This window comes from Myotis nattereri (genome assembly GCF_964212035.1).
Source record: "Myotis nattereri genome assembly, chromosome: 1".
Classification (NCBI taxonomy): domain Eukaryota; kingdom Metazoa; phylum Chordata; class Mammalia; order Chiroptera; family Vespertilionidae; genus Myotis; species Myotis nattereri.
Genome location: NC_138075.1, coordinates 10,709,978 through 10,735,826, shown reverse-complemented (window position 1 = coordinate 10,735,826; position 25,849 = coordinate 10,709,978). Strand labels below are relative to the sequence as shown.

The 25,849-nt window shown below is 40.8% G+C and overlaps 1 protein-coding gene across 1 annotated transcript in view; it reads right to left on the bottom strand.

Annotated features, from left to right (window-relative positions):
- Positions 1-22,870: 22,870 nt before the first annotated feature.
- Positions 22,871-25,849, bottom strand: part of TC2N (tandem C2 domains, nuclear) — a 38,095-nt gene continuing 35,116 nt past the window's right edge. The window contains exons 11-12 of the mRNA XM_081107256.1: positions 25,522-25,721; positions 22,871-23,468 (exon numbers count right to left, since the gene is read on the bottom strand). Of these exons, the coding sequence (XP_080963382.1) occupies positions 23,358-23,468; positions 25,522-25,721 (311 nt within the window). The 3' untranslated portion in view covers positions 22,871-23,357. The remainder of the gene's footprint in view (positions 23,469-25,521; positions 25,722-25,849) is intronic.

Genomic DNA, 25,849 nt, shown 5'->3' with positions numbered 1-25,849 from the left:
TCACAGGACTATTGAGTGCCTGAAGAAAACAGAGACGTTGAAAGATCACGCTAACTACATACAGTGACGTTTAAGAGAAGAAAATCAGAGAGAGTTTCATAGCTGTGTCTTGTAGGAAGAGTGGGCCCCTAAGAACTAGAGAAGATTTTATTGGTAGAGGAAATGAGATTAGTAAATACATGAAGCACCAAGATAGGAAAGAGCTGTGTACGCCTGGGGAGCAGGAAGACCGACGAAATGCCCATGTGTTGTCCTGATTCACCGTGTGGCTGCCTGTGGGGCTGATGACCCCCTCAGGCTGTCTTTGACTAGTGAGCCCAGACAAAACCTTTCTAACTCAGCACCTTGACTAGTTGTGAAAGGTCACAGAGGCTAACAGATGAATATCTTCAATCTTGGTAATAAAACCTGTTTCACACTCACGTTCTCCTTCAGAAGTCCCTTCATGCGGCCATGGAGAACCTGCTTTACACTCAGGTCATGAAAGATAGCTGGGACCAGGGTTTACTCTATTCCTGGGAGAGCCTGTGTAAGAAATATCTTTCTCTCACTTGTTCTGCTGACCTTGACCCAAGAAGAAAGTGACTCCTCAATCTGAAATAAGGTGCCAAACTCAACAGAATCTCTCTCCTAATAAAGGCTCCTTTCCCAGAAACCTGGGACTCTCTCTCTTTTGTTGCTAATTTCCCACTAAGAAGGTGACCAAGCTTATTGATGGAAGCAAGTGGTAGTTTTCGGTCTCCGTAGCAACGCTGTGACAAGTTGTTTCCCTAAAAGGCATCAACACTGAAACGCCTGCACAATGTTGAGGGTACACACTGATGGCCCACACAGTATCTGACCGATACACCTAGGAATAAAAAATGTATATCCCATGCATCATTCTTAGAGAGTTTCTTGAGAATGTACTCAAGCAAAGCAAAAGACATGGGATGCAGAGGAATTGGAGCCAACCTAGGAGAAGGTGAGTCCGGGGATGACACATGGGCAGCGAGCCTGGAGAGTAAGTTGTCCAGATTGGAACAGAGTGACAGAGGGCTCCTGCTGGGGGAGGAGGAGGGAATAAGAAAGAAAGAAACCTCACCGTGTGAAGTATGATTGAGAAGACAGACAAACTTGAAGAGGCACATTATTCTCTTATCAACAAGAAAAAAACAAAAGGTGATAAGAAACTCTAAGAAAAACAAAATACTCTATAATGAAGTAATGTTCCATCTTTTAATTTACTTTTCTGGTTTGCTTTTTAAAAAAATAAGACTATCTTTTTAAAAAACGTTTTTATTGCCTGGCCAGTGTAGCTCAGTGGTTGAGCGTCGACCTATGAATCAGGAGGTCACAGTTCGAGTCCCGGTCAGGACACATGCCCAGGTTGTGGGCTTGATCCCAGTACAGGGCGTGCAAGAGGCAGCCGATCAGTGATTCTCTCTCATCCTTGATGTCTCTATCTCTACCTCCCTTTCCCTTCCTCTCTGAAATCAATAAAAATATATTAAAAAATAAAGTAGCTTACTAGACATCCTGTTATCTCTATATTTTTGAACCTAACAATACATCTTGAAGCTTTTTCCTTCGAGCTGCCCCATTCTTTGTTAGTGGCTGCCTCTTATTCCACTGTATGGATGTACCATAATTTATATAACCAGCCACCTATATTGATAGACATATCAGCCGTTCCCAGTCTTTGTCTATCACAAAGAATATTCTAGTTTTATTTGCTGGTTGATTTTTAGAGAAAGAAACATCGATTTGTTGTTCCACTTATTTATGCATTTGTTGGTTGATTCTTGTATGTGCCCCGACTGGGGATTGAACTTGCAACATCGGCGTAGCCGTAGGACACTCTAACCAACTGAGCTACCCAGCCAGGACCCCAAAGAATATTCTCATCCATACGTCATTTCACACATGAGTAAATATAACTATAATATAAATTTCTGGGAATAAAATTGCTAGGTTAAAGGAAAAGTGCTTTTAAAATGTCGCTTTTCTCCATTTGCTCACCGCTGCTGTTGTAGAAACATCCAGTCCCACCACTGGCATGTGAGTGCCGTTTTCTCCACACCCTCCCCAACCACAGTATTATCAGCGCCTCTGCATTTCCCCTACTGTATGCCTCCTTTTCCCTGAAGTGTTAATTCATAGGTTTGCCCATTCTTTTCTGGATTGTTGAACTTTTCTTATTGATTTACAAGCATTTTTTTTTTCTTAATCCTCATCTGAGGATTTTTTTTCCATTGCTTTTTAGAGAGAACGGAAGGGAGGGAGAAGAGAGAGAGAGAGAGAGAGAGAGAGAGAGAGAGAGAGAGAGAGAACGCTAGAGAGAAACATTGATGTGAGAGAGAGACACACACATAGACCCCTAAAAGCAGCCCAACTTAGGGTGGGTATTGAACCTGCAACCCTGGTACATACCCTTGATGGGGAATCCAACCTGCAACCCTTTGGTGTGCGGGCTGATGCTCTAATCACTAAGCAACACCAGCCAGGGCTAAGCATTTTTATATGTTAAGGAAAGCAGCCCTTTGTCTGTGAGGTGAATTATAAAAAGTTTCCTCCATCTGTCCTTTGTCATTTGACGTTTTTATGGTGATGTGATTTTTTTTATAGTTAAATAAATAGATTTTCTCTTTTATCTTTGGTAATTTATGGTTTCACTTTCAATGCGACTTCTTTGATTCATCTGGAAATCATTTTGGTATAATCTGTGAAGTAGAGATCCAATTTTTTTTTTAAGGTGGCTACTCAGTTGTCCCAACACCCTTTACTAACTTCTTTCTCCACTGTTTTGAACGAAGACATTTAGCTAATGGCTGTGTATATTTGCGTCTGTTTCTGGGTTTTCAAGCCTGTTCCTTTGAATTCTTGATCCATTCACGAATTTCATTATTTTAAGTATTTCATTAGTTTTTATATTTAGTAGTTAGCACCCTTTCATTAAATACACTCAATATAGTTAGTACTCTCTTTTCAGACTTTTCATGGTAATTATTTGTCCATATATCTAGAAGCAGCTTGTCTAAGTCCAAACAAAACCAAAAAAGCCGTGTTGGGGTCCCTTAGATTAACTTACGGAGAATCGGTATTATGATGTTGAGTTTTCCTATCCCTACGCGGCAAGGCCTTTACATTTCTTTAAGTCTTTCTTTTTCGTTCTCTCCATGGTGTTTTACAAATCTCTCCGTATAGATTCTGCATGGTTTATGAGGTCAATTCCTTTCTTTTCATCTTTTCAAACCTATGCAGTGGGATTTCTTCCATCTCCACTTCTAACTGGTTGTTTGACTACACGAAGCTCTAGTTTTGTGCCTTTTGTCTCACTGATCCCACTGAGTCATCCCACCACTTAGCCTTTCTGTTGATTCCAGGGCTCTGCAAATAGTGGTTTAACCTCCTTCGTTTGACAATTTCATTTACTGTTTATTTTTACTTCAGTCTAACAGACAATACCTCCAGAACAAAGATAATTATGATGAATTCAATTCACCTTTATTCCTGACTTTAATGGGAGTGCTTCTAGTGCTTGCTGTTAAACATGACGCATCGCGGGTCTTCTGCAGCTTACAGTTTGATTCTGCAGTTGCTGACCTGTTAACACCATTCCATTTGAACGGGCTCAATTCACCTCAGTTCAGTCCACCCCAGCCTACTGAAGCTGAACCTACTCTCGGGGGTGGGGGTTGGGGGGAAGGCTTGATGGGGAGTCAGCAGCTCTGTGGAATGGTGGTGGCTGAGAGCAGACACAAACGCAGAAGACTGTCGACTTCGAAAAATGGAATACAAAAATGGTATCAGGGCCAAGTTTCCTCCTCCAAACATTTTCCTGAAGCAAAAAGGTAAAAGTTTCCCCAAATCCTATGGAGGTAGGAGTGAGAGAAAACTATTTGTAGCTGGCTTATCTGAATTGATGCAGATAATGTACAACCTGTTTGCTTAGGAATCCGGTTTATCCATGTGACAGGTGGTAAGATGACGCCATACTTAACTTTGTCTTTCCGTTCCTGTTTGGCCCCAACCTCTCCCTCCCTTATTAAACAAAGAGCTGGCAGTAAAATCCAACATGTTACATAACTAGCCAACGTTACATATTGCTCAGAAAACCTTACACTCCCAACAGGAAACTCCAGGAATGAAAGGATTCTCAGTTTCGGTATCAGAAAGGTGCCCTGTTCCAGTAACCATAACAGGTAGGCCAAAATGAAAACATAGCTTCCTGGATTGCTGATTTCTTTCAAAGTGATTAAGAACAAACTTACAATTTTTAAGAAATATATATTTTTATTGATTTCAAAGAGGAAGGGAGAGGGAGAGAGAGATAGAAACATTAATGATTCGAGAGAATCATTGGTTGGCTGCCTCCTGCGTGCCCCCAATTGGGGATCGAGCCCGCAACCCGGGCATGTGCCCTGGATGGGAATCGAATCTGGGACCCTTCAGCCTGCAGGTCAACGCTCTATCCACTGAGCCAAACCAGCTAGGGCCAAACTTACAATTTTTGAAGAAGGTCTGACATGATGAATTCTCTCTCTCGTGTATGATGATGATATATTGAAATGTGAGTCAGAAAATCTTCCCAGGGACTTAAAATTTTGAAAGACTAGCTGCTCGCAATAAAGGCAGGGTGACAGCTGAGATGGAGCCAAAAGTTTCCATTTGGTTCCTGAGATGAGTGACTTGCACCCTGCACCTCCCCAAGTCTGCTCACCAGGAATCAGGCAGGCAGAGGCCTGTGCTCCTCTCTCTGGCGTCTCTGGCAGACCTCTCATTAAGAGAAGGGCCTAGAGACGCCACCTTCCACAATGAACACCACCAGGCACTTTGGCTACCTGTTATCAATTGACAAATCAATACATGTTTAACAGAAACATGGAGATTTGATTTTTCGGATCCCAGATGTCAAAATTGAGTATTTGCTCTCAACGATACAACTGCCCATATTCTAGTCAGCAGCAAACATTTTAACCCGTGATTCACACTGCTTATGGTCCTAAATGGTAAACTTTAAAACTAAATAGCAATGATTTTTTTAGCCTATGTCATCATGCCTTTTGTGCCCTGGGAACACTATGCCACCCAAGAGAATGGAATTGACATTTACTGAGATTCAACTCCAATTTCCCAACATGTTTAAGTGACATGTACTTATTCTTGAAGGGGCGAGGCAACTGAGCATCCTGCTTCAAATAAAGGCTATTTTATGCCACTCATGGCATTTAAGAATAATATACATAGAAACAAGATTTCCTTTACTTCACAGTTTGCCCTGTCAATCTCTACTTTGATTTAGAAATAACAAAAGTCAAGGCAAGGCACACCCTCATAGCAAGATGTTTCCTTTCCAGTTTATCAAAATAGCCTCATTTTGTTACTCAAAAAGATGAGATAGGGAAGGGATAAATATAATTTAACTAGGTATCTCTCTAGTTGGTCAAATAATGGTTAAATAAATGATCTAAAACATACTTATTAAAGGAACAAGTTCTAGTCGCAGACAGTAGAACAACATCTCTACCTTTGCTGCTTTAAGAGTTTTATCAATAACTAAGGCAAAGATATAACAAAATGGCTATTAAATTTTTGAATTCTAGAAAGATATAGCTTATTACTTGATATCTCAATATTTCCTCTTTTACAACTGAAATGGGCAGTGACTTATGTTATAAAGCTTTTATACAGTCTAAAATTATTTTAACAAAAATATAGCATTTAACACATTACCTAGAAATGTAACAGGTGCTTGATGTCTGTCAAGTCAAAGATCACCAAACACCAGGAAGCATGAATACTTGATTAAACTGTTACTAATTAGCTGGTAAATCTATACAACATTTACGTTGGACCCCAGTTTTTGTTATAAAATGCTCCTTTTACTCTAAGTTTCTATGATTCTAAGATCAATCGGATAGGTTAAATCACTATGAATATTTTAAAATAAGAACTATAATGTGAAAATCTACACCTATGTTATATGTTATCAATTGCTGAAAAACAGGATTGGAAGAAGACAAAAAAAAACTGGCCTAACAATAGTTCATGTAGAGTTAAAGACTTAGCGATCTAATTGCACGTTCAAAGAGTGATGAAAAGGGGTAAAATGAATGAAACCCTGGATCACATTAGTATAAGAATAACAGACAATGGAATACTTTGTGGCTGTAAAAAACAAGGAGCTCTTACCCTTTGAGACAGCATGGATGGAACTGGAGACTATTATGCTAAGCAAAATAAGCCAGTCAGAGAGAGACAAATATCACAGGATCACACTTATATGTGGAATCTAATGAACAAAATAAACTGATGAACAAAATCAGTCCAGAGGTATGGATGCATGGAACAAAAAAAATAGCTCTCAATTTGGGGGTTTGGGGGGGGGGTGGGATGAGGTAAGGGACAGGAAGAGATTAACCAAAGAACGTATATGCATCTATGCATAATCCATGGACACAGACAATAGCATGGGGATGGCCTGAGGTGGGGCGGGGGTTGGTTTGAGGGGGGCAAAAATGGAGAAAATGGGAGACATCTGTAATACTCTCAACAATAAATATTTTTACAAAATAGAAGTATAGCAGCTAGACCACAGAAAAGAAAAATCTTGTTGCCAGTGCTATGAGCTGGTCAAATCACACCCAAAACATTCAGTATAATTGCGAACCAGGAATGTCTTAATTTTATAAAAAAAGTTATTTCTAAATAGAGGCCCAGCATGCAAAATCACGCGAGACCAGAGTCCCGCCACCGCCACCGCAGGACCCAGAGTCCTGCCCACCACTGCCGCTGTTGCAGGACCCATCAGTGCACCTCCTGGTGACTGGTCGTTCGGTCGTTCTGGCCTTACAGCCACTGCTTTTTATAATATAGAGCAGTGGTTCTCAACCTGTGGGTCGCGGCCCCTTTGGGGTGTCAAATGACCCTTTCACAGGGGTCGCCTAAGACCATTGGAAAACACATATATAATTGCATATTGTTTTTGTGATTAATCACTGTGCTTTAATTATGTTCAATTTGTAACAATGAAAATACATCCTGCACATCAGATATTTACATCACAATTCATAACAGTAGCAAAATTACAGTTATGAAGCAGCAACGAAATAATTTTATGGTTGGGGGTCACCACAACATGAGGAACTGTATTAAAGGGTCGCGGCATTGGGAAGGTTGAGAACCACTGATATAGATGCTTCTTCAAAAGCAAAAGTGACATTGCACTGACAAGATCAATGGAGGCATCCAGGATCCTCAACCCAAAATGGGGTTAGGGCGAGAGGAGGGATGGTGCGATGGTGAATTTACATGTTGCTTTGGAAGGTGTTTTCGGATGAGAGTAACCTTTAAACAGGTGGACTTTGGGTCAAGTAGATTGCCCTTCGTAATGTAGGTGGACTTCACCCAATCCGTTAAAGGCCTGAGTAGAGAAAAACAAAGACCAGCCTCCGGAGCAAGAGGGAATTCTCCAGCAGGCTGAATTCAGCCTTCAGCTGTTGCACTGACTCTCCTGGGCCTTCACCTGCCAGCCTCTGGTCTAGACCTGCACCACCTTCTCTCATGGGTCTAGAGCAGTGATTCTCAACCTTCTGGCCCTTTAAATACAGTTCCTCATGTTGTGACCCAACCATAAAATTATTTTCATTGGTCCTTCATAACTGTAATGTTGCTACTGTTATGAATCGTAATGCAAATATCTGATAGGCAGGATGGTCTTAGGTGACCCCTGTGAAAGGGTCATTCGACCGCCAAAGGGGTCTCGACCCACAGGTTGAGAACCGCTGGTCTAGAGACAGCCAGCCACGCTGCAGATGCTGGGATTCCAGGCTCCATAATGGGGTGAGCCAATTCCTTATCAGTTATACATTTACAATAGATCTTTATATTATAAATTAATGTATTAATTAGTAAATAGTAATAAAACATATTACTATTTATATTAAACACATAATTAAATATTATATATCCTGTTGGTTCTGTTCTCTAGAGAACTCTAATGCAGAAGTGCCTCCTGGAGAAATTGATTCTAACTGAGACTCTCACATAGAAATCAGGTCGGTAGAATGGGGGGGAGAAAGGAAGGCACTGACTAAAGGGTTTTAGGCAAAGGAAAACAACATAAGCACAGCCCCAAAGGGCAAGAATGTGTATGAGACTCTCACAGATAAAGCCCAAGGCCTAAGCTAATGATACCAGGTACTGAGATTGTACCACAGTCTGTGTCTCATTCTGGGTCCTGAGAAAAGGAGAAATGAGCATTCCCAAGGAATACGGATTTACATATCATCAAATTACTTCTCTCTTTCTCCTTTTTTCTTTTTTCGGACAGGCTATTTCAAGAGACTTCTGGCATGTAATTAATCTCTCTTAGTTAATATTAACTATTGCTATTTAACTTGAGTCAGATCACACTGGAAGACATCCAGCCATTTATGGTCATTCTGTTACACAAAAATCAGCTGAGCACTTTTCCCCACCACTTTCTCATAGACATGCATGTGAGGCAGGCTATAAATAGTGACCAAATACATGAAAAATTAAAAGTTTAAATGATTGGTACATAGACTTAATTATAAAACAGAAGAATCACACAGAAATACAGGCTTCTCTGGATCCCACATACAGGAGATACCCGGGATCCATCAGTTGACTTGAAAGCTGCATTTACCTGGAGTAATGCGAAGTCATTTATACCAATAAAAGAGAAACATGCAAATTTGTGTCATTCTGCTATGCTCACCAGCCAATCAGAGCGACTATGCAAATTAACCCAACAAAGATGGTGGTTAATTTGCATATGCAGGCGGGGAGCGAAGACTGAAGGCTCCGGCCAGAGTGAAGACTGAAGACTGAAGACTGAAGACTGAAGAAGCTTGGCTTCTCCGCTGTGGCCGGACCAAAGGCCTGGGTCCCGGGTGCCGGGGGAAAACCGGTGCCATCAGCCAGGGGAAGGAAGGCCTATTGCGTGAAACTTCGTGCAACGGGCTTCTAGTTTACCTGTATAAGACACTAAACCACTTCTCATGTGCTTATAATCTTCTTTGAGTATGGACATTAATTAGCCTCTTCAAATGAGCATGATCAGACTTATGACCAAATTGGCTTGGTGATGGTAAGTGATGTTTTACTCCTATTTTATCTCCATGCCTAGACTTTGTATATATTTGTTTCCTCATTATTATTACTCCATCGCCATGATGAAATGATTTGAAATCTTAACAGACATAGCCTTTTCCATAAATGCAAGTAAGTTTCTTGCTGTGTTTTTAATAGGTATACTATAGTAACCATCCCCCCCCCCACCAACAAAATAAATCATTGATAGCTTCTGTAATTATGATCATATCCTAAAGACACTAAGCAGAAAGGTTAACCCCAGGTTATGTAAATTCCTCGATAGCTTTATCTCTAAAAGCTTGTAACTTCTCTAATAAACACAGCTATAATATGTTAAACCAACAGTGATCACCCTTGTCATGTTGGTTAATAATGCAGATGATAAATTGCTTGCAGGTAGCTTAGCACCCCCACCCCCACAAAGGGGTAAAGACAGCACTGAGGGAAGGAGTATCTTTTCTTCATATTTAATAACAGTAGGAACTAATTAATGTTCTCATCATGAAGAAACTCCACTTCTGAAACGTGCAGAAAAGGTTGTGGCAGTGCAGGGAATACCAGTAAATCTTTAACATAACACCAATATAAGACCGCATTTCTTTCAAAGCAGCTGTACACCATACTTGGAATGAAAAAGCTGTTTGTCATTATTTTCTTCCTAAGGCAGAAAAACAGAACATTGTCCCTTTCAGAGAAGCAAACTAAGATGCCAGTCAGTATCAACAGTATTCTTCTGAGGCTTTCAAATCGCCCTGTGATAAAAACGGGGATCTTGCTAGAGAGTTTAGGAGCACACTAAGACAGGAGGGTGTTTTGTGTGTTTTTTAAAAATATACTTTTATTGATTTCAGAGAGGAAAGGAGAAGGAGAGAGAGAGAGAAACATCAATGATGAGAGGCAACCATTGATTGGCTGCCTCCTGCACGCCCCCTACTGGGGATCAAACTCACAACCCAGGCATGTGCCCTGACTGGGAATCGAACTGTGACCTCCTGGTTCACAGGTCGACGCTCAACCACTGAGCCATGCAGGCTGGGCGATAGGTGGGTGTTTTACAACAACAATTCCCCGGTATCTTTGGAAAACAGATCGCTTTTTGGAAGCTCTGAGCTCCAGTCATCCAGACCGACATATTCTCAGGTTACAGATTCCTGAGAGGATGACGATGGCCTGAGGCGTTCCTTGACAAGCCGGCCAGGAATTCTGCGCTGATAAATTTCCCTTACCCTCCTGTGCTATGCAGCCTCCCGACCAAGCACATTATAAACCCTGTCTGGTTTCCTCACCCTTCGAACGACAGCCATCCAGTATTTTCCTTCCCGTTGCCTACAGTGCTTACAGCTATCCCTGCCAATGCAGTAATAAATGAATCAAAAACGGTGTCAAAAATGAAGAAAAGTGTTTTTCAAAAGGAGGGAGTAATCAACTGTGTCAAACACTTCCAATGCTATTGGTAGAACAAAAGCTACAAACCTAGAGACTTTATTTATATGTTCAGCGGCATACGTCTATATATTACCAAAGAGTGGAGGGGCTCCTGAAACTGCACGTCAGTGACCTGGGGATGTCTGGGAGGCATCATAAAATGTGGTCCTAACTTAGCAAGCTGAGACTTCACTGACCAAGTGATAACGCCTGGACAAGGAGTCTGCAAATAGGTGGAGATGATTAGAATGAAACATAGCAAAAGCGAAAGTCCAAGAGGCAGATCACTGTGCGAGTCCTGTCCTCTCCGGGAGAAAGACACTAAATATGGGCGCCGGACCGTCAGGATCTTCAGCCATGTCCTGCTTGGGGCAGGTTGCTAAACCGTCTGTACCAAAGCCTGGCTAACTCTGCCTACCATCCACTTCCCTTTGCCTTGATTTAATGCTCCGCACAATTATCTGGCTTCTAAAATTCAATTTCATAGGTGCCTTGACACAAAACAGAGATGAACTGTGAAGGCAGACATATTTGTGCCTGGGAAGCGGCTCTCCTCCCTTTATAAATTAGGAAACTAGCTTTGTGGTTTGGACACCAGACTTTGGAAAGCGTTGTTAGCCGAGCCAATTCCCCTAATTTATTAGTGTCCGGACAGAAGGAAAGTTCAGGCCTTGCAAAGCCGTGGGCCCAGACGCTGCCCTCGCAGACTTCATTCAGGCGCAGCTGTCCCGAGCAGTCTTGGTTTCCCCACCTTTCTTCTCAAGCAACAACCACGTTTATCTCCTGTCTAACGGCAAGCAGCAACAACCACACAAGGTCCCGAAAAGAGTTATTTCTGCTTCACAAAGGAATGATTTGAATCCATGTTTTGCAAACGTGGCCCAAAGACCAAAAGGTTTAACCCCTTCCAACATCCTATTTTAAAAACAAAGTGTGTGGGGCACGATGAAGAGTCCTCATAACCTTCGTTAGTGACTATGGTGTCCGCTGGCAGAGCCGGCTCCAGGGGGCAGAGATGCTGGCATCTATAGGACGTGCTTGGAGGTTTCCCGGAAGGCACCTTCCAGTCCTGAGTGGACATCCATCATAAAGACATTCATGAGGAGCGCCAGGTTTTAAATAGACCGGCAGATTTTGAGAACTTCCCGAGGGAGGACACACTAGGAAGGCCTGGTTTTAACACTTAGGCTCTTACTATGGCTTATCGTACGGCTAAGAGTAAAGTTCCGAGGGAAAGACACCCACATGGGGTCTTGGAGAAATTTCCCGCATTGATCGCTTCCATAACTCAGTCCGCTTCATTATTGTGTGCACTAACTCCTTAGTAACAATAACGGGAGATGGGATGTGTCAAGGTGAAGTTTGGGCCCTGGAGTTAGACTTCACGGGTTTCATTTTTGGACCTGCCATTTCCCCAGACCTGTGTGACCAGCAGAAGTTATTCAAGGTCACGGCATGTCAGCACCTCGTGGGTAAGACTCATAACAGAGCCAGCTTCGTAGGGTGAAGCGTTGGTTGCTGTTAACGATACTTAGTGGAGCTCTAAGGGAGCATATTTGAACCACATATCTCCCCCCAACTAGATGGTGAGCTCATTTCCGACAGGCACAGAATCTTGGACACTGTCACTCCACCGCCTGGCATGGTGGTAGCACTTGCTAGGAATGCCCGACCTTCCAATAGTCCTTGACTACTTCCTTTATGACACATTATGATATGTGCAGTTTTACAAATTGTTCATTCGCCCCCCCCCCCTCCCCCCGGCAACAGATTTGAGGTAGACAAGGAGGTATTTTCATCTCTAATTGACTATGGAGCACACAGAGACTCAGAATTAAATGACTTATCTAAGCTCACCCAGCTAAAAACACCCAGAGCCAACCTCTGTAGTCTGGTGGTAGTTATTTCAAACTCAGTGGCTGCCTTGTGCCACCTGGGAATTTTTTAGAATCCCCCCCGCCCCCCTTGATATCGGTGGCCTATTTTGGCTGATGGATGGGAATACAAGGCACGGTGAGTGCTGGGTGCCTGGGGAGGTTCCCCTAGGACAGTGGTTCTCAACCTTCCCAATGCCCCGACTCTTTAATACAGTTCCTCATGTTGTGGTGACCCCCAACCAAAAAATTATTTTCGTTGCTACTTCATAACTGTAATTTTGCTACTGTTATGAATCCTAATGTAAATATCTGATATGCAGGATGTATTTTCATTGTTACAAATTGAACATAATTAAAGCATGGTGATTAATCACAAAAACAATATGTAATTATATATGTGTTTTCCGATGGTCTTAGGCGACCCCTGTGAAAGGGTCGTTCGACCCCCAAAGGGGTCGCGACCCACAGGTTGAGAACCGCTGCCCTAGGAGGACTTGGGAAGCACTGAGGGTGTTTTCCTCATGGTGCTTCCTGGTGTTCCAGACTCAGCCCATCCACTTGACACTCAGCGTCAGGCACCCTGTCTCTGGCCTCCTGATGCAGCCGAGGACCGGCCACAGAGAGACTGGCAGCAACGCCGAGGCAGGGCCAAACTGGCCTCTGCTTATCCCTGCACACATGGGTGGCTGAGGTCCGTGCACAGGGACAAGCAGGGAACAATGCTTGGGGGGAAATTGCACCTAGCTTACTTTTCTCACTCCTAGGACATGAAAAACACCTATGCAATAATACTTATAAGGAACACACACTCCAGAAACCCAAAGGACAAGTGACATTTTCATGTGAGAACTACCTGAAGATAAAACTACATGGCCAAGGTTTGACAATGCTTCTCGGATAGAAGAACAAAGGCACAGGCAACAAAAGTGGAAATAGTCAAATTGGACTTCATTAAACTTAAAAAATTTTGTGCATCAAACGACAGTATCAACAGAGTAAAAAGGCAGCCACAGAATGAGAATATATTTGCAAATCATACATATGATACTAGTAGATGATTATCCTGAACGTACTGAGAATTCCCAAAACTCAGGAACAACAATAAAACCAAATTCAAAAAAGAACACAAAGAACTTAAGTAGACATTCCTCCAAAGAAGATAGACCGATGGCCAATAAGCACATGAAAGACGTTCACCATCACTGTTCATTAGGGAAATGCAAGTCAGAACTACAAGGAGATACCACCTGACAATTAGGATAACAACTATTAAAAAAATAAAAATAAAAATAAAATAACGAGTGTTGGTAAGGATAGGGAGAAACTGGAACCCTCGTTGTCCCCATCCTGTTGGTGGGAATGTAAGATGGAATGGCAATCGTATGGTGGTTCCTCAAAACATTAAAAAATGGAATTACTATAGCATCCAGAAATTCCACTTCTGCATATATACACAAAAGAATGGAAAGCAGAGTCTTATTGGATGAATGGATAAGCAAAATGTGGTATATACATCTGATAGATCACTCAGCCTTAAAAAGAAAGAAAATTCTGACATATGCTATAACATGGGTGACCCTTGACATTGTGCTACGTGAAGTAAACCAGTCACAGAAAGACAAACGTTGTAGGATTCTACTTAGACCTGAGACCTAGAGTAGTCCAAGCCATAGACGCAGCAAGTAGAATGGTGGTCGCCAGGGGCGGGGGAGAGGGAGCACTGGGGGTTATTTTTAATGGGTATAAGAGTTTGGGTTTTACAAGATGGAAAAGTTATGGAGATGGAAGGTGGTGTCTGCAGGACTTTATTAATATACTTAATACCACTGAACTACACACTTAAAAATGGTTAAGGTAGGAAATTTTATGTTATGTGTATTTTACCATAAAAAATTGACCCCCCTCCCCCACAATACTACATAGCCTAGGCAAGTACATGAATTCCACTATGGGCTACCTACTTCATTAATTCTATAAGGAGCATAACAAAGTCACCTAGCGTTGTTGTTTTTCAAAGATTCACAACCTGGGCACAAATTATTACCACTGTGACTCACTGTTAGTGAGGAAAGGGTGTCATAACCTTCAGGTATATTGGGGAAGAAAAAAGTCAAAAACTATTACCTTGGTAATATCCTAGGTAATATCATTAGGGGAAAAGGTGTTTTTTTTTTAAACTCAGCTTTCAAAAACCAGGAAGAGGAACCCCCAGAGCACTTCTCATCCTCACAGCAGAGAGGAGTGAACGGCAGACACATTGAGCAACGCCTGCCCATTAGAGGACCGCGGGCTCGAGGCCCAGAGAGCAAAGCCATCTTCCAAACATTTCCCTGTTGTTTTTGTTATTTTTTCAGCAACTTACTTTCTTTTTTGGACTCGAAAAGGGAAAACGTTTCCCCTTTGTTATTTCTCAAGGTTAGTTTTTTCTAGATTGGGAAAAGAAACAAACTTGACTGTGATCAGATCTGTCATAATATTTCCATCACTCTCCCAACCCTGTTGGAACCATTTGTTCTCCTCACTTTCCAGAAAACAGATGTTATTTTTCTAACTCTACAAGATAAAGGACATGTGTGTTGCGTGCATGGATGGGCACAGTGCGTGCGTGCACAGGCACACACACGCACGCACACACATGCACCACAAACCAAATTCTACCGCCGAATGTGACTTTCTTGACCCCTGATGGCATTTTCCTGAAAAAGCCCACTATCTTTAGCCCACCCTTCTTTTTACCTTGCTCATATGCTTCAAAAATAAAAAAAAATAAAAAAAAAACCTTTAAGGAAACATAAATGAAATGTTTTTAGAAAGACTCAAGTACCTTTTCAGGATCCCAGAGAAGAAACACTACTTAGTTAATAAAGAATCTAGTTTTGACGTTTTAAGACAATGTCTCTGGTGCTTTTTGTCTTTTGTGTTTCTTCCAGCCTTAAAGGATAGAAAAGGTTTAACATATGTGACTACACAAAGGAGCATAAATATGAACACACACATAAAGAAAGCAAATTGGACATATTTTCTCTTTGGCTTTCCCAAGTACTCTAAAAATAATTCACTACATACAAGGATGCCCATTGTCTTTTTTTTGTGTGTAAAGTCAATAAAAATAAATCACATTTAGAAAATCAATCTTATCTCTACTATTTTTTTAAAGCCAGCTGAAAATGGACTTACAAGTGGGTTGTTCTTAAAATTGTTTTAGCTCAGAGTAACTCGAGGAAAATAATATCTTTAAATGTATTTTTTGGAAGAAAAAACACACTGAGATAACTCATCAAGATATTCTGAATATAAATTTTTGAAGTAAATTACGAGAGAAGGAAATTAAACGATGATTAGTATACAGAACAGTCATGCAGAAGATCAGGAACACATTTTCTGATCTATTTGCTCATCCATTGCATGAAATCCATCAAATTGTATTCAACAATGTTCTCTGTGTTCTGTTATATTCACTATTACATAAGCTCTATGAGGGCAGAGTTTCTGCTTATTAGGTGTTTCCCCAGCACCTAAAATGAGTGGCACACAGCAGCTATTGAATAAATATTCCTATGGTGATGGGCATTTATACTAGAGGACTCTTCAGGTCTTTTCCAGACATGAGAATCAAAGATCTATATATATAAAACCCTAATATGTGGAAAAACCAAATAACTGGTTGCTATGATGTGTGTTGACTACTAGGGAGTGCGCATGGAACATGGCGGGCATCGGCTGCAGCTGAATGCTGGAGCAGGTGAGCAGGGGCGCTAGACCAAGGCAGGGCACCGGTCACTGTCATCAGGGCAAGCCTCTGGTGGTTACTGAAAATTATTTTCTCCTGTGTGCCGCGGTTCTGCCGGGCACTTGCACCTGCTGCCAGTGCTGGAGCTGCCTCTCACACCCGCTGCCAGCACCTGGCTCTGGCCCCAATTGCTCAGCGCCGTCAGTGGGTGCGAGTGGCAGCTGCCAGCCCCGATCCCCCCTCAGGGCTTCTCCACCTCCCCCTGCTCCTGAGGGGCGATTGGGGCCAAAAGCCGCTGCTCGCACCCACTGCTGGCACCTGGCACTGGTCCCAATCGCTTGGTGCCATCAGCGGTGCAAGCAGTGGCTATTGGCCCCAATCACTCCTGAGGGCTTTTCCACCTCCCCCTGCTCCTGAGGGGCGATCGGGGCAGCAGCCACCAGCCCCAATCGCTCCATGCCATCAGCGGGTGCGAGCGGGGCTGGTGCTGTCAGCAAATGGGAGTGGCAGTGGCAGGAGCAGGGCTGCTGGCAGACAGGATGGGGGGTGGGGGGGGAGGCTGCAACAGGAGGGGCAGGACAGGGGTGTGGAGGATGGGCCGAGATGCACCCCTGTGCTCACCACAGCCATGTGGCCCACAGTTCCTTTCAAGATGCATGAATTCGTACACTGGGCCCCTAGTCCTACAGCCTTATATGCAAATTGACTAAATGGCGGAATGACCCGTTGTTATGATACCCACTGACCTCCAGGAGGCAGACACTCAATGCAAGAACTGCCCCTAGCCTGAAGGCCAGAGGCCAGTCAAGTGGGTGCCAGTGGGGGCCCCCCGATCACCCTGCTGGTCGCCCCACAGATTGGCCTTGATCGCTAGCCAAGACTATCTGTGCACAAATTTCATGCACTGGGCCTCTAGTTTTATTATAATAGACCAAACTAGTTTTCAGATTTTCTATGAAGAAAGCAAAAATTAAGCATGCGTTTTGATAAATAGCAGGGAGCAGGGAGAAAGAAGGGGAGAGGAGGAAGGCTGGAGGAAAGGAGAGGGAATAATATAAGAATTTTGTATACATTCCTCTGAAGGGAAGCTCAATTATGACAAGGTGACTTATGTAAAAAAAAGAAAGTATACAGCTCATAGGCAACGCACTGAGAGTTCACTGTACAACCACAGCCTTACCTTGCTACCTTTCCATCCTTACCTGTTCTCCATAAGCTTTTCCTCCTCTCACAGGCCTCTCTTCTTTCTGGTTGCCAATCTGTTCTTCTTCCCAGGGTCCCTTTTCATTATGAGTAAGAAAGCATTACTCATCAACCCTCCCCCCCTTCCTTATCCCCAGACTTGTCTAGGAGGACATGTCTTCAATGCTGAGGTGTGTGTGCATGGGGCTAGGCTTACCTCTTTCACAGCCTCTTCCCTGAAGCCCTTTCTTAACTTCTATCAGGAAAGGTCTCCAACATTCTCATTCTATTCTTCCAGATAGCAATGTCACCTAAACAACCTTCTTTTCTACGGAAGTCTTATGAATCCTGTTTAAGCTGCTAAATAACTCAAATATAAGGTTATTTACATCTTACGGGAAATTTTCAAAGCTGGACACAATTTATCTTTCCAGTTTTATACGGGAATCAAACTTACCTGGCTCTCTGCAAAACACAAATATTTTAAATTAATACAATTTTTGTGCTTGGTTATAATACCTATTAAGCTGTTAACATACAACAATAAGGTAAAATCAGATGAATATCTCAGCAATCTACAACATGTAGCATTAGTTATGTTATAAACGCTGCCCAGAATTTCAGGAAGAATTTTTTTCCTAGGTGTATTTTTCCTAGGCCATGTCTCATAGCATGAGGCTATCATATCTCTCTTTTTTACAATTAAGAAATACGTCAATGAATTTTAAAAAGCAAATGTACTAATGATGTAAAATCCAACATTATCTCTCTCAACAAGACATGGCCTTTACCACTTTACTGAGCAATAAAACATGACTCAGTGTGTTCATTCCTTTCTTTGTTTATTCACTGCTATATCCCTAACACCCCAAACACTGCCTATCAGTTAAATGAATGAATAAACTAATATTTGCTATGTGCCTCTTTTGTGCCACAGACTGTGCTACCCTCAGGAATGCTGCAATAGGGCCTTGCTTCCATGAAAATTGCAGTAGAGGAGAGACATTAGACAAAGTTATGTAATGATTTCATTGCTATTATGATAAAAGTTGTAAAGGAAAATAAACAATGAAAATGAAAATAGAACTTTCACTGCCTAAGATGTAAAAAAAGGCTTTCTGAGGAACAGACATCTAAGCTAGCATCTAAAAAAAGGCCAAAATTTAGGAACGGGAAGAATAAAGAGGAAAACTATTTCACACAGACAAATATGTGTAAGATCCTGAGGAAGCTAGGTGTGTATTATCTTCCAGCAACTGAAGACACATCCTGGCTGATTTGCCTCAGTGTTGGAGCATCAGCCTGTGGACTGAAGGGTCGCGGGTTTGATTCTGGCCAACCAATGGATGTGTCTCTCTCACCTCGATGTTTCTGTCTCTCCCCCTCACATCCAGTCTCTCTAAAGACCAATAGAAAAAATATCTTCAGATGAGGATTAACAATAACAACAACAAAGAACTGAAGACAGACCAGAGGGGACAGTTCAAGATGAGGCTGGACTGAAAAGCTGAGCTCAGGCCATGCCGGGACCTTGTAGACTGCATTATGGATTTTGGATTTCACACCAGATTGCAGCCAGAACAAAGGAATGATCGTCATACTTACATTTTATATATATACTAGAGGCCTGGTGGACAGATTCGTGCACTGGTGGGGTCCCTCAGCCTGGCCTGCAGGGATAAGGCCAAAACCAGCTCTGGATTGGAGAGAGCACAGGCCAGGCCGAGGGACCCCACCGGTGCACGCTCAGAGCCAGGGAGGGACCGTGGAAGGGTTCCAGGGAGTGTCTGGCCTTTCTCACCCAGTCCTGATTGGTCAGACCCCAGCAGCAAGCTAACCTACTGGTCGGAGCATCTGCCCCCTGGTGGTCAGTGTGCATCATAGCTACCAGTGGAACGGTCACTTAGGCTTTTATGTATGTAGATATATATATTTTTTTACTTCAGAAAGGAAGGGAGAGGGAGAGGTATAAACATGAATGATAGGAGAGAATCACTGATTGGCTGCCTCCTGCACACCCGCCACTGGGGATCAAGCCCGCAACCCAGACATGTGTCCTGACCAGGAGAGCTATGACCTCCTGGTTCCTAAGTCGATGCTCAAACAATAAGCCACACCAGCTGGGCCATACTTGCATTTTAAAACCATCACTCTGGCTGCTGATGGAGATGAATTAGACAGAGCATTTTAAAACCATCACTCTGGCTGCTGATGGAGATGGATTAGACGGAAATAAGGGGGAAGCAGGAAGACCAGTGATGGGGAGAGCCTAGCACAGTAGGTGGGAGATGATGACTCGGACTAGGGAATTTACTGGGGCTTCTACTTAGGATGTACACTTCTGAATAGGGCAACTGAGTGAGTTATGGGAGATGAGAGAAAGAAGAGTTCCAAAGTGGCTCCGACCAACCAGGTGGGGGGTAGTTGTCTTTAGCTAGATGGGGAACAGTGAGGCCAGGTTTGGGGGGGGAACGGGAAATCAAAAGTTTGGTGTGAGACATGTGCAAGAAATGATGTCCACATTACCCGAATGGAGCGCATCAGCAGGATTTGGGGAAGATATACATTTACAGCCGTTAGCCGGTTAATAGCACTTGAAGCTATGGGGACAGATGAGATTGCCCAGAGATAATGAAGAGTGAGAAGAGAAGAAACATATGTCTTTGAAATATCCAGAACTGCCATAATATGAAAAGTTGAAATTGACCGCAAATTTCTGAAATCCTTCATAAGTAAACAATTATTTGATTAAGTCATGGAAATTTTTGCTGGGAAAGACACTATCAACACATTAGTATCAGAGAAATTCACATACCTGAATTCAAACAAAAGTTCAGTTTAGGTTATTTTCAGACCACAATTACATATGTTTAAAATCCCACGGATCCCTTCTTCAGGGTCTGATAAGAGCTGGAATTAATACACTTCCGTGGTAATTTCTCTGGGCGTTAGGCTAAAAACATCACGCAAAAATAAATGAAAGCCAGAAGTGACGTGATGTTTTGACATGGGCTACGGGTATTTAGTTGTATTAATCTGCAAGCTTACACGTAAACACACTGTTAGGAAATAGCGCTGTGCAAACCGTCAGCTAGCAACATGAACCTTCCCATGGCTGCCTCTGGCCACATCATTTTGGTTCCCTTCTCCAGCTTATAAGTGAGCAAAGGTCAAGAAATGCCTAAGTAAATACAAAGAGAAGTGATTTTTGCACAGTATCTCACTTTTTATTGCCAGCTTCTAATGTTTTCTCATAACATGAGTAGCTATTAACAGAACAATGTTTCTTTTTATAGTTCCACATAAAGCTTCAAAGACACAACCAGAATGCCTCTATTCAGTATCTTTTCACCTGAAAAAGGCTTAAGTATACACTAATTAAAATATCTGGGAACTTAGTTATGTCAATATTTCTCTAACTAAAAGGATTCTTAAATGAAAAGGTTTTCTATTGTTTTATTTACCTCAGATTCTAAGACATACAAGAAATTATAGCTTTCCCTCAAATTATACAATATACATATATTGTAAAAATACTGAAAATTAAATAATTAAAACGAGTTAAATACATAACTACATGTGATAAACTTAGGAATTGAAAGCAATAACAGAACACAAAAAAACTGCTCAAATAAAATCCTAAATTTCTTAAAACAACAAAATCTGTTATTTATTAGCTAGAAAACAATAACTCCCTTCTTTGATGGCTATTGAAATAGTTGCATTTGCAGAGGACTTGTAGGGTAGTGAAGCTACTCTGTATGATACTACAGTGGCGTGTACATGTCATTATGCAAGTCTAAACTCACAGAATATACAAGAGTGAATGAAGGCTAATGTAAACTATGGACGTAGGGTGATAATGATGTGTCAATACAGGTTCATTGATTTTAACAAGCGTACCATCTGGTGCGAGATGCTGTGCATATGTGGGAGCAGGAGTCACAAGGGAAATCTCTGTACTTTCCTCTCAACTCTGGTGTGAACCTAAAACTGCTCTAAAAAGTAAAGTCTATTAAAAAAATATTTTTTTAGCCCTGACCGGTGTGGCTCAGTTGTTTGGAGCATCATCCTGTGTACCAAAGGGTTGTGGGTTCTATTCCTGGTCAGGGCACATACCCGGGTTGCGGGTTCAATCCAGGTCAGGGCACGTACAGGAGGCAACCAATCACTATTTTTTTCTTCTCTCTCCCTCTCCCTTCACCTCTCTGCAAAATCAATTTTTTAAAAAAATGTTCCTCAGGTGAGGATTTAAAAAAATTATTTAAAAAATTTTCAAATAGTTACCATTTGTCTCAAAGATTCAAGACTACCACACAAGGTGATTTATCTTAAAAGTCCATGTGAGCCCTAACCGGTTTGGCTCAGTGGACAGAGTGTCAGACTGTGGACTGAAGGGTCCCAGGTTCAATTCCGGTCAAGGGCATGTACCTTGGCTGCGGGCACATCCCCAGTAGGGAGTGTGAAGGAGGCAGTTGAATCGATGTTCCTCTCTCATTGATGTTTCTAACTCTCTATCCCTATCCCTCTCCCTTCCTCTCTGTAAAAAATCAATAAAATATATTTTTTAAAAAGTCCATGTGAGTATTAATCAATAGTATGCCATTTTTCACAAATTTAAAACACAAATATTTTAACATGCACAGAGAGACCTGACAACACCACTGTTGTTGTGCAAACTCTAAGCAGGAAGAGCTGGGGCAGGTGAAGTATGTACATCTTACAGTTTGAGGCGAGGTAATACCTAGGATAAGGGGAGTAAGTGCTTCTTTGGGAAAATCTTAATAAAATACACAGAACATAAGAACTGGAATAACGAGGGAGGGCATGCTTAAGCTATAGCAAAGTATCCTTCTGGCCTAAAATATCACCATCTATCTCTTGGCACATGTGAGACAAAGTAAGATAGAAATAAAAATGAAAGACCATGAACACAGAGCACTTGGTCTACTCATTAGCAAAAATAAAATAAAATTTTCCAAGATCAAGGTCAGCCTTATTTATTTCTCCAAAGAGCTGTTCTTTTGGGCCAGTGTGCATGGCCAATTAAACTGAAATTATCCACATACTGAGTTCTAATGAGTACCTGAGAAACACTGCAATTGAAAATATTTGCTACATGATGTTATCAGGTATGGTAATTTCAAAAATGGGAAAATACTCGAACATTGTGAATTATAGAACAAATAATTTATATTTAAAAGAGCTAAAAACAAGGATGTGATTATCATAAAATACTGAATTTGCTATTTAAGTTCATTTAATTCTGCTGATTAGGACAGGCCATATGCATGATAATCTTATTTCAACTCCTAATAAAACAAGGAGTAAAATATCTGAGAGAGAGAAAAAGACAGCAAAATGTGTGTATATTGGGTTTCCAATTAATCTTTAACCTCTGGTGTTTTCATTATTCTTACCAAAATGTAGTTGTCTATATCTGACGTTTCTTTGAGACAAACTGGCAATGTGATACCTTATGGATAAGGAGTGATAAACAAAGGGCACAAACTTTCCCCAGGAGCTGAAGCAGATGAATTCATTTTTGCTTTCTGGGAGAAAATATGTAGCTAAAAGTAAACAATAAAGTCAAGATATAACCAGTAATGATTAGCACTGAAACAGTCAGTAGTAAAGTCTTCTAAATGCCTAATAGTCCTATCAAGGATGACATGTAGATTTTGAAATATCTAGGTAAAGCTTAAAAAAGACCCTATAAACATAATATGGCTGTAACTATCCATGGTTGATATCCTCACTGGTTTTGTAATTTATTTAGTTGCCCATTTAATACAACCCTTTTATTTTATTGTCTATTTCGGCACAGTTCTTAAACATTTCCTTTACTTTGGATACCTGATGTAATTCATACCATGTTTTATCAAGTTTAATTTTCTAACAGATCCATTAAATACTATAATTATGACCTCCATGAAAGACTTGAGAAATATATTGATTTGCCTCTTCTCATTGGTAGCAAACTGAAATCTTAAGTCTTCTAAAAGAATGTCCAATTCTTCACCAAGTAATGCGTGAAGTCTTCAGGATGGGTTTAATCTGTGCCACTGGATAACAACCTTTTCTGGATTTGTAATTGTCTCTTTCCACTGGTTTGCTGCTTCAACGTTATTACTGTCTTCACTTATCCAAATCTGTAAAGGAACAATACAACCGTTCGCTTAACACAGTAACAATGAGTTCAGTTAATTCCCCTTATTGATGAAAGACAATTGGAAATTTAGTTTACATATTTTCAATTAAACATCTTTCCACTTTTCCGAAAGTTTTATTTCTCTCTTTGAAACTTAAATGTGAAAACATTTAACCTATTTAGTCACTCTGAGGACTATTTTGTATGATCCAATGCAATTTAAAAGTTCAATGTGAGATATTACATAATCATTTTCCCCAAAATAATGAGTATCCTTTCTTATTCAATAAATCTAGGAGCTCAACTTAAAACTGATCCCAATCACTCACAAATTTTTTTTGTAAAGGTTAACTCTGACTATTCTGGATTTCAATTAGATGGATAAGGAATGTGCATTTTCAAGCACTGTGTATGTTATATAAAACTGTAATTTTAATTGAAATCTAATCATTAGTCATTCTTGATCCACCGTAAACAATTTCATAATAATCCACAGTAAACAGTACTCTTCACTTATGTAACCTCAGAAAATAGATGCGATGAATTTGGGAAAACTGGAAAGCATTATGCAAAGTCAAGATAGCACCATGGTTACCTATCATGGAGGTAAGGTGGGCAAGGTTAGAAAAACCTGAATTCTCACCACAGCTCTGCCACTAACAAATGCTGTTGCTTTGGAATTAATCTCTCTGAGACTCAGTTTCTAATTCTTTTAAATAAAGAAATTAGAGCAGGTCACCCACTGGTTTCTCAATGTTTCCCTTTAATTTCATGATCTGAAGAACTTTCCTTCACATAAAATCTTACAAACAACCCTGACATAAAAACAGATAATGTAAGAGTGCTTTGGTTGATATGGGAGTGGGTGATCTTGACTCCACATTTGGCTACTCCATCATGGTGGCTCCCAAAACTACCGGAGAAGCTACAGGTAACAGAGGGCTAGCAAGAACCTTTCCAGAATTATTATTCTTAACTAGAATCTCAACCGAGAAAGTAGAATTACCAAAAAAGTTTTCTGAAAATCATCTGTCAAGTAAGTCTCCTATTCCCTTCGTACAGGGTAGTTGAGGCTTAATGATAGAGGAAAACTTTAACTGAATTCACTTCATGGGTCTTATGGCTTTGAGAAGTATGCTAGTTGTATGAATTCTTGAGTTTAAGCTTTTTGAATAAGAAAAAGTGAAGAACAAAACTATAATTTTTAAACAAATATTGTAGGTAAAATATATGAAGTAAATCAAAGAGTTAATATCAATCTTTGAAAATTTACATATAATTTTAGGATTTCATGTAGGCTGCTAGTCACATCTTGTCAAATGGAAGCTTTTAAACCAATAATATAGATTTTGGAATTTAAATGTGAGTCACATGATTGTAATTAAGGTAAAACACAATAGACAGCTCCCACTGATCCACTCAGAATAAAGAACAAAAGCATAAAAGAAGACAAGTTTCGATAGGATTGGCAAGCGGGCAAGTGCTATGTTGTTTTAGACAAGTTACTGAGAATTTTTACATAGATTAACCCAGACACCCATATTGACTATCTAAATAATATCACAACCACTATTAAAATTGATGTTTTCTACAAGTTCAAATCTAACATAATTCAGTTAGTAGCAAACATTAAGTTGAACATGAAACAGAATAAAGTTGGATATCTGAAGCCTTAAGAAATTTAATTACTGTGTTCTCTCTTCATAAGGAATGAGCACTACTGAAAAACTCATCATTCTCATACTTTCTAAAGTTGAAAAGCTCAGAAAAACACTTATTCCCCCCTTGAGAAATGTAAAGTTCATTTAGAAAAAAAAAAAAGCATTATGCTTTTTTTAAGATAAGTCTGATTGCTCAGAAATTCCAGCTACCTGTATTAAAGCAAAAATTCTGATAAAATTTAATTTTTGTGGCAACACTGAATTTTAATTTGTGATGCCAAAGAACTGTCCTCTATTAAACTTCAATTTTATCCTATATTCCTTTTGTTAACCAACTGTTTAAATGCATAGAAAAGTGCAAGGCAAGAATTCAAGATAAACACTCCTACTAACCTGTCCCACAAAGTGTCTTCTTCTTACAGAGCTTCGACTATAAAGCTTAACGAGAAAAAAAATTTCCCTTTCATTCTGTATAAGTGGGAAAATCATAGTCTCCCCCCACTTTACTCTCCCGTTGGAGGCCTTCAGCAGGCGTGTCTTCTTCTTATAAATCAGCTCTCCTGAGCTGAACATTGCCACCTTCACAAAAAAACCTGAAAATTAAGAAATTTTGATACATAAAATTGTATTTAAAACACCATAGAAAGATATGTACCTATACTTTTGTTGTAAAAAAATATAAAGAAGCCACTTTTCAAGGTCTGATGAGCTACTGCCATAA